At 43.4% G+C, this 16139-nt stretch overlaps 1 protein-coding gene across 1 annotated transcript in view; it reads left to right on the top strand.

The window, feature by feature from the left end:
• The first annotated feature begins 3007 nt into the window (after positions 1–3007).
• LOC8052209 overlaps positions 3008–16139 on the top strand; it is a 50862-nt gene continuing 37730 nt past the window's right edge. Inside the window, exons 1-5 of the mRNA XM_040223223.2 lie at positions 3008–3184; positions 6442–6550; positions 11931–12007; positions 13549–13678; positions 14677–14813. Coding sequence (XP_040079157.1) covers positions 3182–3184; positions 6442–6550; positions 11931–12007; positions 13549–13678; positions 14677–14813 — 456 coding nt within the window. The 5' untranslated portion in view covers positions 3008–3181. The remainder of the gene's footprint in view (positions 3185–6441; positions 6551–11930; positions 12008–13548; positions 13679–14676; positions 14814–16139) is intronic.

Below are 16139 nucleotides of genomic sequence, written 5' to 3'. Positions count from 1 at the left end.
CCACACACACGCTGAATAAGACATTTCCAGTGCCAACTAGGACCAAACCTTCTTAGGCACGTAACACAACACGTCAACACGATACCGACACCTCCATCAGAAACTAAACAGAACGAAACCGGGAAACCACGAAACGGCCACTATCTGCGACGGATACTTTGGCGGGGGCCAAACAAGGAGGGAGAAACGTCGGAGAGTTGAACGAACACGATCAAATGAAAACAAAATTTCAATCGGAGGGGGGAAAGGAGGGGGGGGGGGGTAGAGAAAGAGAGCGAGGAAGCACGTAGTTGGTCACGTGATCCCTGTTATCACGTGACTGCGGCCTGAAGGTTCGTTAAAGCACGGTGAAGGTCCGTTAAATCACGGACATTCAGCTGCCTTACAAGCCTGCCTAGACTTAGCCAGAAATAGCAGTACTTCTGTCCCATACCTTTTTGGTGGTCTGGCTACAACTCTAGGGTAGAGCATCATCCTCCAGGGACACGGATCATTTAAGAAGCCTAGGATATTGAGAGGATAGAACAGGATGATCGGCCCAGTACACTTCTTCCGGTGTTTACCTGAGCATAAACTCTGGTACGCCTGGGGCCCCCAAAAAGCATTCCCCAGAATTCTATCCGTATTGATAGGCAAAATTTCAGTATTATAAATTTAAGAAAGGTCCAATACTAGTAAATGCAGGAACTGTATCTGGCAGCGACGGGAAGTCGTGGATTGAGGTTGGCAAATCGAAACCGAAACCGTGACCAAATGGTGCCCAAGATGCTTTGAGCGGGAGTTCATCGCTTATTAGCGGCGAGATGTTTCGGTGGCGCCCTCGTTTGGTTACCTTTCGTGACGTCATTACCTTGCGAACAAGTTCGATGGTGTTTGTAATGAGCACGTTGAAAGCCTGAAATCATAGCGCTCTCAAAGCAACACTACCAACACCGTCAAAATTGAAGTTCTTACATTCCTCTTATTTGCGCCGACGAGAGATCCTTTGCTGACGTCATAGTCAGCATTCGGCCAATTGTGGTGGGCCGACCACAGCGACGCTTTCGATCGCTCACGTCGCCAAATATCGCTTCGATTTTCCAAGAGTTGTATTAGCGGCGAGATGTTTTGGTGGCGCCCTCCTATGGTTTCCCCTTGTGACGTCATTACCTTGCAAACAACAAGTTTGATGGTGTTTGTAAATAGCGTGGTGGAAGCTTGAAATCATTGCGCTCTCAAAAGAACACTGCCAACACCGTCCAAAATAAAGTTCTTCCATTCCTTTTATTTCCGTCGACGATAAATCCCCTTTCCGACGTCATAGCCAGCGTTCGGCCAATCGTGGAAGGCCGACCAAAGCGACGCTTTCGGTCGCGCACGTCGCCAATTGTACGGTGGCTATTTTGATCGATATGGTAGGTTGTCAACGGTAAACTACAGGAAAAGCACTGATGTCACATCAGCTGCCATTATGGTGGTTAGTGCCTGTAGCAGTGGCCTTGCTGCTGAACGCGTACAAATTCTGGGGCATCTATTTCGCACCATTAAACTTGTTTTACTCGGCAAGAACAACTAGGAATGATCCCCAGCATGGTACAATGATGTCATGTGCAGACCATGCATGTATAATGTTACTTTTGGGGTTGTCAAAGCTCATCCAAATAAAATCTGTCTCTGCCTCCCTCGGATTCCAAAACGTATCCTTACCTGTCTGTGTCTTTTTTTTTTTCTTTTTTTTTTATTTGCAGAGCAAATTGGGCACATTCAGGGTACGTACAGTCTCCGGCAATATGAAAGACCCACTGGGAGCGCGTGGCCGAGGTGGTGGTTGGCGGGGGCGCTGCGAGCGTTCCGGGCAGTTCCATTCTGCTTCAAGGGGAGGACGCTCACTCGGGGCTCAGCTAAAGCGCGCTCCTATCAGTTTGTGCTGAGCTTGAGTGAGCGTCCTCCCCTCGAAGCAGGATGGAATTGCCCAGAGCGCTCGCAGCGCCCCCGCCAGCCACCGCCTCGGCCACGCGCTCCCAGTGGGTCTTTCATATCGCCGGAGACTGTACATGAAATGACGTGACCGCGAGCTTTACCCCTCGCTTGAGAGTCGGCCAGCGAGAAGGGCAATGCGTATCGCGCTTGTGACGTCAGTAGTTCTGGCACGATCAAGGGCAACGTTGGTCAAGGGAGAACCAATCAGTGCTCGGCGTCTTTCTGACGCCAGCGCCACCTACCGCAAGAAGCAGACAAGCTTGCTCTCCCCACTGTCATCGAGAACTTAGAAAAACTCCAAAGAAGTCACAAAGCAACGAGTCTGAACACTATGGTAAAACTTGCTGCATTGTGATTCGTTCTTATTGCCTAATGCGCAATTTTATTGGTTGCTCAGTAATCGTCATTTGTATGTGACTCACCACATCATCCGTTTTTGTTTTTTTTTAAGCTGTAAGTTACTATGATGTTCCTGTTAAAAAAAACGTGACCATAATTACTTTGTTGCTAATAAAATGGTTTAAGCTGGAGTTAGAGACTAACCAATGTAAAACCTTGGAAGGCCTAGAGCTCGGCCGTAAACCCGCCGCTTTTATATTTCATTATGGCATCAGTGTGCGTACATCATGAAACCGCAGAGATGGTGATATTAGATCATTTCACTTCGAAATGATCTAATATCAGTCGCTTCAAAAAACAAGCAAATATACAAAAAAAAAAAATAAAGAAAACACGAGATAGTCATATTTGCAGACTACGCGGTAAGTTTATATTGAACATTTCTCGCGCTGAACTTGTGACTATTCTGCAACCCGCAGCCGCTATTGTGTTTCCTCTGTTTTTCTTGTTATCCTCATTCTGTTGAAAGAAAACACTCAGCACTCCTGTTCGATTGAAACAAAAGCAACGATTTCAAAGGTCTCCGCACCCTCAGGCGCAATTTCGCCTCTGATAGCAACAGAAGAGTTCAACAATCGAATGTGAAGCTTCTCCTCGTGCTTCGGATATTCACCGATAACCAAAACACAATTTACGAGTCACTTTTTGTGAGTGTGTGTGTACTTTATCTTCCAGCGCTCTCGCGATAAAGCTATCTACGTGGCCGGGGGTTCCCGACCAGTGGGCGTATTGTCTTCCACAAAAGAGAAAGTTTCTTGGCAGTGTCGACGCACATCTCATAACGCTCGTTGCCTGGTTCCTGACTTCACGATTCGTTGGCATCATGGTCAGTCCCAGCACTTCCTCTTCTTCTAATATTCCTCGATCAAAACATTTCGAGCAGTTTGGTGCCACCACTCAATAACAATAGTGCACTTCTTTCACCAATGGGAACAACCTGAGGATTTCTGGAGTTATCAAAATGATTTTTTTGTGTGTGTGTAATTTTTGTTGCCGCCGAGCAGTATGCGTTTAGTAGCTTGTTTAAAGGTATAGATCAACTTAATAAAATCAAAACGAGGGTTGTAACTTTTTTACGCTTGGGCGCACCAGTTAGACCAGAAAAATAGCTGCGGTGATTTCAAAACTGCAGAAAATAGACTTATGCTCATCAGAGGGCTTACGGCTGAGCGTCCGTGGGTGTCATATTTTATATAAACTTGTTTTTTTTTTCTTAATGTTTTTTGATGTCCATGGCAATGTTAGTTTACTCTTCGCAAACATTTGAACCCATCATTTAGAAACGCGGGGAAATTGTTTGACGTTGAAGGAGAAACTTTAGATTGTCAAGCGGGCTCACATGTTTCCAATTTATTTTTATTCAGTAATTACCTGAAGTGCTCACTTGTCCGTTGGGCACAGTGTGAGAAAACCATCGCGATATATTAATAAATAAATCAAATACAGGGGAAATTGCCAATGTTTTTACACCAAGATTGTGTTTACCGGGACCCTGAGAGTGGTAGAAAGGTTTTTCATAATTCATCAAAAATCACACAATTGTTTACGTAACCCCAGAACGCATTCAAAACTTCGTAATTCTGAAGACTTGCGAAGATTTCAAATATCGGTAATAAAATGGTCCCGAATAAAAGCAAATACTCGGTCTTTGTTTTTATGGGATGGAGCTTGCGCTTGAAAAAACAGCGGCAAGGACGTTAATCCCAATTACAACGGAGTTCGCAACATTGAGGGGTGATGGGCACGTGCGTTATCTCTGTAGTCAGGTTATCGGAACTGCGGAGAACACTCTCGTCCGGTCGACAAACGCTAATCTAATAGTTACCTGGTCTATCATTCTGATCTGACCTTTTATTTAAATCTATTGTATGATGGTTACTAAACACAGAATCGCGTACTGAAGAGAGCTAAAGGCCCTCTAAAAGGGGTTATGAGTTGCTGTTCGAGCACAGCAAAAAAAAATATGTAGAATAGCAAAATGGTAAGCTTCGTTTTTATTCCCAGCTTGGATTAACCCGCCTTTCGTATATATATATATATATATATATATATATATATATATATATATATATATATATAGGTAAAGTGAGGTAAATATAAAAACAATGGACGGAGAAAGGTTAATAAGTCAAAGATGCGTACTCTCGGAGTCGAAACGTTGTAATAAACTTCGAATTAGTAACTCCGACAGTACGCATCTTTGACTTATATATATATATATATATATATATATATATATACACGCACGCCTATGGGATTAATTTTTGTCGCCAGATTAGAATGCACCGCAAACTTCCGATGCTATATAAGCGACATTCACTTTATGTTCTAAACATTCTGCTATATAGTCACCAAATGTTAAAAAGAAAACGCAGAGCGTGGTTTAGTCTTTGAGCATCTCATTATCTCTCCGCAACCAATAAGATTGCAGCATTTGCCGATAAGATCGTCGGAGAGTCAATCACGAAGCAGGGAGCACGAATGTATTAATTAAGCCACGCCCTGCTTTTCTGAAGAGTGTCAGTGAGACCTTAGCCATGCGGTATAAGTTCACCTCCGGGGCGCTTTCCCTGCATGTAACCTCAATGAACCGCATTTTGAAGCCGGAGTCACACTTTAATACATGATACAAAAGAAAAAAAAAATCTCCAAACACTAGTCACCGCAATATCCGTCGTTTCAATGCCGCCGTGCCAGGTTTCCTCCCTGAACCCCCACATCAAAGGGACCGCGCAACCCACCTCACCACCGGCGTGTGCCTGATTACCTGGACGAAAGACATATAGATGACGTGGACTAAGTGTCGTTGTAAATAAAATTTCTCTCTCTCTCTCTTCCTTGAACTCATCCCCATGCGGCATTCGAAACACGGATGTCGCGGTCACTCGCGTTCGAATCTGCATCAACACTGTCTTTTGTACGTTGTATAAGCAGTATGACTCCGGCTTAAGTCTTAAAAAAAACAAAAAAAAAACATATTGTGTGGCTAATTGTTGGGCAAATTGTGTGAAACGCTTTGAATCACGTGAAATCAGCTCACGTGATGTCAATATGTCTGCTAAATTTAGCGGGGAAACTGAATTTGTGTGTAGGTGACGGGACGTTAATTTTCCCGGTAAATTTAGAGGAGAAACCTAATTGCCGTTTACGTCACGGGACCGTCACCTATACGACAATTTAGTTTCTCCTCTAAATTTCCCGCTAAAACGTTTCCCTCAATTTTTGCCGCTAAATTTAGCAGGAAAACTGAATCGGCGTGCAGATCAGGGGACGTTACTTTTCCCGCTATATTTAGAGGGGAAATTGACGTCACTTGATCCGATGTCACGGGAACTGCACACCGATGCAACTTCACTAGATGTAGCGGAGGAACTGAATTGGTGTGTAGGCCCGTGGCGTCTCATAATGCAACGCTGCCCGCATTGCATTATGGGACGTAACAGGCCACGCCCTCACAAATTTCGGGTTTACGTGATCCGGAGCAACTAGCCAAAGAACGTTTCACGTTAAAACTGTCAGCAGACGAGTTGGAAGCAGACACATGTGTGCAGCAAACGTGTTTAGAACATGCTTGAAACGTGCCCGCAGGCACTTCTGTCACCATGCCTGCAGCCAACACCGTTTTATTATTAATGCGAAAGCATTGACTGTCTCATGGAGCGAGCTGACGTCATCAGTTTGAAGCGCGAAAACGGCTCCTAGTTTCCGCGATCCCAATAGGAGCGATTCGTCTTCGGTTCCATTGGCTGGCGCGCGTCGACGGGGCTCCCATTGGCCGCTGCGCCATGGCCTCCGAGATCCCGAAGCACACGCGCGCTAGTACGCACCAGACGACAAAGTGAGCGGACGAGCAGACGACAAAGGGAGCGGGCGAGCATCTTGCATGCTTTTGCATTCACAACTCATTAGCAATGCTTAGCTATACCTCGAGCTTTTATTTTCTTATGATGTATGTATGAGCCGTACGACTGCGGCTTAGAAAGAACCCTTTGTTACGGTTGGATGTACGAAATGTCCTCCTGACGCTCTTCCTGCTTTCTTGTGTGGAGGCGTTGGGTAAGTATGTTTTGCTTCTTACTACAGACGGGGCGAACCACGGCATGTGCTATAACCGCTGCATTGCTGCTTGCATTCTCATCGGTTCAAAGCGTGAGCGGCGCCTGTGATGTCAAGCCAAAACCAGGAGTTGCACGTAAGTTTTTCAGAATGCTATCTCTGAAAAATCTGGAGTGTCTGCATGCTCTCCCGGGAATCACTTGAGTTGGGAGAGACAATCTCTCCAATTGACGGAAGGGCACTCGCCGAATGGACGGGGCTGATGATACGTTCAGATCCGTTGCGACGCCCCCGTGAAGCAATCTGATCGGTGCAACGGCACAGACAATTCGTTTTTTTTTTTTTTGTTTTTTCAGTTTGTTGTTTATTTCTTCTTTTTTTTAGGTTTAAACATATGATCGGCCCCGTCATTCACCGAGTTCCCTTTTTGGGTTACAGCCACGGAAGTAGGAAGGTTCTGGAACCGACACGAGGCCAGCAGAGGGGAAGCCGGTTGGGGGGGAGACTTTTAGTTTGGAGGGACACTGCCCCAACGACGACCAAAAACCCAAACGACGATATTGGACGGAAAGAACGGCCGATTGGGCGCCAACTGCTGTTTGGGTCACCCCCTTCAAGGGCGTTCACACCGACTGGGACCTCTACTTCCGGCTTCACGTTGGATTTTCTCGTTCTTCTGGCTTGAGCCGGTATTCCGCCTCCCTTTCTCTCTACCTCCATGATTCGGGCGATTGGTTCTTCCAAGTGCTTTGCGGGAGACATCCAGACATCTTAGAGTGTATCAAAAGCCGTGTCTGCCAGTCACTGACAACATCACACATGCATTGCATTTCTCTATCCTATATATACTTTCCTAAAATTCTCAGTAGCTCCTTATGTTTTTTTTTGCTTTTTTTTTCTGTCCAACTAGGCTTCCCTTTTATTGGATTATCTCCCCTGAGGTTTTGAAAGCGTTCTTTTCTTTTAGGAGTCATCAGATATCCACGTAACAAATTTCACCCCTAATAGAGACCTTTGTGAACATTATTGCTGCTAAAAATATTTCACGCTTATATCAGATTTCTAATTTTTTTTCAAACTATTGCACAAGCTTAGTGATCATTATATATGGCGATAGCGTTCACGCTACAACGTATAGAATGTAGAGTGCTCAACGAAACTAAATTAATCAACGGAGCACGTAGTTTCGCCAGAGCCGTTTATACCGAGACAGTTTGGTCTTCTCTGGGAGATTTTGACAGCCTCGCAACCACAGCACCGTAGTCTGACAACCGGGGCATGAACACATCTGTACGCCATTTTGTGGCCCTGACTCAAAGAAACTTTATGCGATTTCTCAGGAAGAAGCAAGACAAAGAAGTAGCGCCATTTCGTGTTATCGCGAAATCCGCTGGTTCTAGCGGGCAGAAGCTCGGCCCATTGGCCATACTCTCTCAGTATAAACTGCTCTGGGACTCGCGTACCTGCTGCGACATCTGCCGGGAGAAGAATCTGGTGTCGCGTGTAGCACATGCGCCTAGCTGAGCCAAGCAGTCAGCGGCTGATCGCGCTTATGCTTCGTGGTAATCAATTATCGGGGATTGCCTCAATCCCCGATAATTGATTGCCACGAAGCATAAATCTCAAGCCTAATCGCTTTTTTTAATCATTGCGGGAAACTCGCGACTTTATCTGTCCTTCATGATGCGAAGTTATTTTGCCCCAAATATATATAAAAAAAGAAAGCAGCGAAAAAGGAAGGCATTTAATTTACTCAGTCTACGAATACGGCAGACGTGCCTTGATGCTGCACATTTATGTAGTATGAACAGTAATATCACTGCGAGTGCTGGTCAATTTTTCAAGTATAGCTTTAACTTTTGGAAACAGATAAATCTGTTTACGCTAAAGCAAAAAAAAAACAAAAAAAAAACACTGTAATGTTGCAAACTCATGGCCAGTGTTATGGCGAATTCGGGTAGTCAATCGCCGGTGAGCCCTTGTCAGTGGCACCGGCGACCAAAAACGCTCCAGCAACGCACCACGTGACCCTCACCACCCGAAGACAAAGCGCCGGCAACTGGCGTTTTCATTTGCCTGGGTTGCCCGTGAGCTTCGTTAACTTCTTCTTCGATTAGCCTATGGCACAATGAGCACGCTGTATGCCTCAATAGAAATAGAAATATTGCCAATATGCCAATACAATAGAAATTCCCATTCTCTGATATGGGTGTGGACATAAACGGCTTCACAAAAATTTTCAAAATATTAACATTACCACAGTCTGTACAGCTGACAGGATCTTAAATTATAGAATTAATGAAAGGGCAGATGAATAAGTCAGTGCGGTTGTGCCCGCACGCACGTCAAATTTCGGTACATTTTGTATGGAATTCCGATGAACTGTTGCCATTTTACAAGGATTCAAAGGTGGGTTGCCACCGTCGCTTTTCATATTCTGTTTATTGTTATTCCATTTTTTGGAATCCTCAGTTTTTTCATTGCGCCCACCTCCCTTGAAATGATTTGCGTATTAAAATATCGAACTGCATCACTATCCATACATTTTTTTTAGCGGTGTAATAAACGTTATTACACAGTTGTAAAACAAAGTAATATATGATGCAGCCGGTTTCTCAGAGAAAACTGATCTTGCGAAGGCTGGATAAACTCTTGCAAAAACGTTTGCCTTCTTTAAAACAAATTATCTTTGTCATTGTTTTCGCTATCTTGTCTCAGAGCACAAATACCTGTCTGTCTCGATGGATTCATTTGTCACACGAACACGCTATTTGTCGCTTTCAGCGAGCACTGTTTCCCTTGGTTCCCTATCCCGATTCGGATGTGACTATACCGGACACAGTCTGGCAGACTAGCTGCCCGACCTCTTTGAGCTCGCGCAAAGATTGTGCCAGTAAATCGCCGGCACAAATCTGAGAAGTGCCACCCAAACAGCTTACACCCACCAGCCTTTGACCACGCGAACGCCCTTGCCGAAGATAGGGCAAAATATTTTGCCGGGAAATGACCACCCGAGTTAGCCGTTAATTAGCTATCATGGGTTGCGCACCGAGCACGAACAGCCGCTGAGCGCTTGGCTCAGCTGTGCACACGTGCAGCTCGCGACACCAGGGCCGTGTTCCAAAATTGACTCGATCTCACTCTAGGGTAAAGGTTTGGTACCTTGGCGTTCGAAAACCTACCCGCGTCTAGCGTTGCTCTATCTGTCGTGTCACGTGAGATGATCCGCAGAAGTAACTCGGATCCTTTCGAGTAAGATTTAGAACACAGCCGAGATAGACCGCTTCTCTTGGCAGATGGCGCCACAGGTACGCGAAGCCACGCGCTCCGCTGGTCCATTTCGTTTCGTTGAGCTCTGTACGTTTACTGTGCCCTTAAAGTTTAATGCTACCATATGATGGCTTGACGTTAGCTCATTCGCGCTTTCCTAAACTCTAAAAAGAAAAAAAAAAGTCCGTATTTTAAAGGTTTTTTGATGCCCCAAGAACACTTTCAGCTCGTGATAAACAGTTTCGCTTCAAGCACAATCGCCCCCTGGTTCACTAAAAAGGCAAATGTGCGATGAAGAACTCTTTCGACATAAAACAAAGCTTAAGAGACCCCTTCAGGTTTTTCCCGAAAAGCCCTTTTAGCAGGTGCTTAAAACAAGAGTGTGCAAAATATAGGCAAGCGGAGAATTCCAGAGTTCTTTTACGAACTTTTTTTAGAGTGTAGTGGCTATCGCTCTAAATACTTACACACCCTAACGGACATTGACAATCTTAGTGTCATATGAGCAAAATTGCGTAATTAAAATGTTGAACCAGTGGATGACAGAAAACCATTTTGATGCCAAGTGTGACTTCAAAACTAAGCGATCTCGTGGCATGGCTAGTTTTTAGAGGTATTTGCGAAATAATAATTATATTATGCGCTTAAGTAAAATTACGGGCCAGCCAAGGTCATAGGTCATAGAAAGGCGTAAAGGGCAATGCCCTGTCGATGAGACCAGAATGGAAAGAACGCGCCTTACCCCGTCATCCAATATAGCGTTTCGCTATCGGGATTATTAAACAGCAAATCGTATTGAATTCTATCTGGATTTTAGGTTTTCTGGAATCACTCCTTTGTCTGCAGTTTGGATTTCACGTTTCCTGATAGAATCCAATAAGATTTCCAGTTCCATAATCCAGATAGGGGAAACATTATACAGGATTTTGAACAGGAAAGTATAGAATGCCAATAAAGTCACTTTCATTTGTTATAATCAAACACGGAATAATTAATAATTCCATTAAATGCGAAGTTTTAATTCTGTTTGCGGCTATGTAGGAAAAAATATTTTTTTCAGCATTGTAGTATTTGGTACCTTTACGAAGCGACATTAAACGGTCACATGGACAAAGCTCAGAAACAGGCTGTAAGAAATACAAAATTTCCTGGCTCGCGGATATCTCAATAAATAGTTTTAGAAATATCATTGGTAAAGGTTTTTTTGTCTTGTGAAAACAGAGCGAATTTCAATGTAGACAGAAGCAGAAGGCAATCCGAAGCACTTGATGCATATTTCAATGCTATTCTTGTAAAACAATAGGTACCGGCGTAGATTAGGGGATAACACGAAAGTTTCTAAGAACGGAGAGCCAGAAAGTGATTTCCAGGTGTCCCCTTCAAGTACATCGACTCCTTGTTGATCTTTGAACGAGTGGAAAGCACGAACGAGTGGGCACGGCAGAATATCTTTAAGAGTGGACGCCATCAAGAGCACAAAAAATACACATTTATTTTATATATCAGCTATCTTTATTGTCTGAAAAGAATCCCCTTGATATTCGGGTCTGGCCGGTAGGCGTTAAGCTTATACTAGACGCTAAACGTGGTGCGTCTTATTCACATCTCAATTTTTTCCCTGGCTTATGGAGTCTGACAACATAATAAGCGCCGTGGTGCTGAACGTACCGCTTCTGATCGGTTAGTTTGCCAGCAATTATTTTTTACTTATTTTTTTATTAGCCTTTTCCAATTTTAGTCTTGCGGGGGAGTTCAGTTCATTAACAAGTCTGTTAAAGACACATATTGTATCTTTTTTAAGCCCTTCGGTTTATGATAACATTAAAAGCGTCTACATTCATTGACAGCATAATGAATGCAGGGTGCGTCGGTTATTTTTGTCACGTACCCTTGCTTCGCAATTCCTTCTAAGGTGTTCTAACTGTGTATTTTAATCGTTCAGTGACTACACATACTTATATTAACTACTTCTTAATTATAATAACTTTGTAGTAGAAATTTGCTGAACGAGTTTTACAAGACAACTGAAGGCCTTAGCGAGGAATATTTGTGTGTGTTTTTTTAATATAAAAAGCTACTTGTATTATTAATCGTAATGCAACACCTGAGACTGTGGTGTGGGAAAAAATACTTTAGGTGTTTCAAAATATTATGAATTATCACCATCTCGCCCGCAGAATCACTGTTTCGCAACTTACATGGCGTTTTTTTTTTGTTTTTTTTTTCTTTTGTTCAAACATTTTTAGCTCGCCAATACCCGAATATATTCGAGTCCTACCCCAAGGGGTTCAAGCTATCTGCCGAGGTCAACGACCGTGAGTCAGTAAGTACTTCTTTTTTATCTACTGTTTAATGATTTTTTTTTCCGCGCATACTCAACAAAGTTTGGGCTTATTTAAACGCCGCTTGTTTGGCGTAGACTTCTCGTCATAAGCACCGAGCTACATTTGTGTGGTAAATATATATTTTTTTCTCAGAATTAAGACCCTTAACACATTCTCAAACCGTCAAAGCAAGTTTATCATTCCGGTCAAAAGCTTGGGGAAAAACAAAAAAGAAACGGATGACTACGATGGCGGCGTTCAAGCAGCAAAGGAGCAGCTTGGAAGCAAGCAATTGTTCCTTGCATGTATATAACTGTCGTCATCACAGCCTATACGGCGAGCAAGTGTTCCAAAATGCGTCTCTGGCGCTTCGGAACGCAAGGAGAAGCTCGCCAATTAGAGGGCAACATAAAGAAGGCGGAGGGAAGGCGCGCAACATTGTTGGTCGAGGTCAGGGACAAACAAAGTCCCGTGGACGCGTTTCGGGGGTAAACAAACGTACGACGTTCTTGCATGCAGTATGATCATTGTAAGCCCGAGATTACTCTTTCCGGTATGCTACTTTGTGTCGCAAAAAATTCAGAATATTTATTGTGAAATCGGTGAGTGAAAATGATGCCAAAACCAAAATTCGAATATACCCGCGCTTTTTACTACCAAGACGTCAGTCACAGTAGTGAAAAGCGGGTCGCGCGGGCATCCTTAGAATATACTATGCCGACCATTTCTTTCGTGCTGGGAGCTTCCAATGAATTCATTTGACATCATAAAACTGCGTATAGTCGCTTAAGAACAAAGTCTACAGCCCAAAGAGTGAACCAACGCCTCCCACTGACGTCACTCTTCCATTGTTTCCAGTGAAACTTTCACTCTTGAAAAACACGTTGAAGACCAAAATGGTATGTTTAGGGTTAAAAGCGCTAAAATCGACGTAGGAGTAAGAGAGACACACACCACAGAGCGCTACTTGCAACTGGTCTAAGTAGCGCTCTGTGGTGTGTAAAGTAGCGCTCCTACTCGTCCGTCGTTTTTCGCGCTTTTAACCCTAAACATGTTTAACCAACTAGCCCAAATCCAAACCCTTCTGCAATACCAAAATGTTAGATTCAATAACTTCGCGAAAACAAATTATTTTGGCGCAATACTTGGGTTACTACTTCATCGATGTTTGTTGGTGTGTTTAGCAAATTTTCTGCAGATCGGGGACACTGCAGAAAAAATGACCCCTTAACTCATTTTAGAGATTCCACCAAACAATAAGTCTCAAACACGTTCTCCCGCAAAAATTATACCAGTTGTAACAGACTAAGCTTGTCGTCTTATGCTTCTACGTTGGCTCGTCTTTATAACCAACAGTATATGATGGTTTTTGTGGTTGTTATTGTTGTTGTCTTTTTAAAGGGGGGGGGGGGGGGGGGGGAATCTCTCTGAGCTGTGCTCTGTGGGAAAGAAAGAAAGCGCGTACCAATTCAAACGCACGTGAAATTCCAAAGAATTGCTAAATAATATGCAACATTTTTTTTCCTTTGCTTTATTTTAGAAAACGACGATGTTCCTGACAGAGTACTTCGACACGAGGTGGCATCAAGGCCTTTTGAAATTGACTAGTGATGGTGTATTTACAAATATTTATTACCGCACAGTCTCGGAGGAGATTTTTATTTTCGATGGTAAGCCGTCTTTCTAAATCTCTCGGGCTTTCTGTCGGTAATGTTCTTTTCCAATAGACCGACCTGACCAAGCTTTCGGCGCATGCGTGACGCCGCCATAACTGTAGTCCACAGGATTTACAGGTGGCAGGCGCTACTGCACGAGACAGCTCGTGCCATCTCGTGCTCTTCCCGCGCAGATCCGCGCCGGGGTTGTGGCGCGTGCAGAAATAATACAGTTCCCAAGTCCATAACCTCCTATATACTGACAAAGCCTGGCAGAACACCACGAGAAGCAGCCGCCGAAATGGAAAAGGTTAAGCGGCAGACATCGGATGAGAGGAGAGCCACGTGACTGGCGCCCCGCTGCGGCGAGACGCCGAAATACACTCCCGAGCGAACAAGTGCGTTTCGGGTCCTCGCCGCTGCAAAAGCTGTGCGCTGACGTCCAGGTTCCCCGAGAAATGGCTCTTCGATTCGCTGTGCCACCAGATCCTCGCGCTCCAAATTTGCGACGGGCAATCTCTGGCTCCGTCGTCGAACTGCTAGGCTTTGTGAGTATAGAGGAGGCTTTGCCACTACTTATGCCAGGAGTGGCGGCGTAACAAACCTGGCTGGTGAGATCGGTCTAATGACTTTTTAGGATTTATTCTTGCGATAGTAAAAGCTTTGCCTTATTCTTGTCCGGTGAAGATACTGAGCCATTCAGTCTGAAATGTGACTGCCATAAGGGCAGGCGTCCTAAAAGTTCGTTTAATACTGTATAACTATTATCTTTAAGTGTGATACTATGTGGGTGTATATCTTGGTCCAAATTACGATACCAAGCATTCGAAAATTAAAGCTACAGTTTTGTTGAGTGGAATATGAACTCAATATACTCCTGTAACAACAGGAATTATTTTGTAATTACGGATTGTTGGTGCCATTTATGTGTGTTATAAGAGGTGTCATTTTAGCGACGAAAAAGCATGTATTTTGTTTGCTTGGAATCCGGTGATTTGTTTGTTTCTTTGCAGATCATTCTTGTGAGACTTTGAGCCTAAAAAACACCCCTAAAGATCTTGAGACCATGGCCCTTCGCCTCCAAGGCTACACAATACTAGGTGCTTCAGCGCTTTTTATAGGTCCTTCGATTCCTGGCGGTTACAAGTCGGTACGTATGTCGGCACATGTTCCTTTCCGATATACCTCTTCGGCTGGCACCGCCCCAAAATAAGAACCAACTAGCTCAGCTGCAACAAGTAGTTGTACGAGCAGCCGCACATATCTGTATCGTTCTTTGAGCAAAGAACCCACTGAATTTTTTTGGCATATTGCAAAATATCTATACTATACGTTCATTTTTATTATATATATAGAGAGAGAGAGAGAGGAAGTAAGGTAAATATAAAAATAATGGACCGGGAAACGTTAATAAGTCAAAGATGCGTACTGTCGGAGTTACTAATTCGAAGTTTAATACGACGTTTCGAGCGGGGGGGAAGAACGGTCCCCGCTCAAAACGTCGTAATACACTTCGAATAAGTAACTCCGACAGTACGCATATATATATATATATATATATATATATATATATATATATATATATATATATATATATATATATATATATATATATAACGGGCATGGTGGCGGAAGGCAAAAGACGTGGGTGTATAACTGAGAAGAAAATAACCTCAGTGAAAACAGCAACAACGGACGATTTATTCTTCGACGTTTCGGCCAGAGTCCGGCCTTCATCAGGATGTAAGATGCCTGAAGGCCGGACGAAGGCCGGACTCCGGCCGAAACGTCGAAGAATAAATCGTCCGTTGTTGCGGTTCTCACTAAGGGTTCTTTTCTTCTCAGTTATACACCCACGCCTTCGGCCTTCCGCCATCATGCCCGTTTTATATATATATATATATATATATATATATATATATATATATATATATATATATATATATATATATATATATATATATATTGGTATTAATAAATAGGGAGGGGTCGTGTGCGCCTTGTGAACGTCTGTATATATCTATATTTTATATCTACATAGTAATATAAAATTATGAAATTGTTTTTATAATGTGTTCAAGAGCAACCTACTGATCTTCGTGCTGCATGTTTAAAGAAATACAGATCACCTACACAAAAATAAAAAACACTAGTTCGGAGCAGAAGCGCAGTCCACATGTCCGACACTAATACAAAAACAAAATCAAAGGTCACTTCAAGTTCCAGGGCAGACAAAGAGCACAAAAAAGAAGCAATCAAAGCTTCCATATTATAAGCAAGTATAAAATAGTTTGATATGCCACTGCATACCTATCTATTTATTTAAATGCCTTAAGGCCCCCTGGGTTACAAAGAAAAAAAAAAAAAAGGTACAATATCACAAAAAAACAAGTGGGCATGTAAAACAAAACAAAACAAAAACATCAAGAGGATAAGTATTGACTTAAAACAAAAGAAACACACAAGAGGTCGAAAC

This window comes from Ixodes scapularis, unplaced genomic scaffold, assembly GCF_016920785.2.
Source record: "Ixodes scapularis isolate PalLabHiFi unplaced genomic scaffold, ASM1692078v2 PGA_scaffold8__174_contigs__length_109621045, whole genome shotgun sequence".
NCBI lineage: Eukaryota > Metazoa > Arthropoda > Arachnida > Ixodida > Ixodidae > Ixodes > Ixodes scapularis.
Note: the sequence above shows the minus strand (reverse complement) of the source record. Positions and strands in the feature narration are given on the sequence as shown.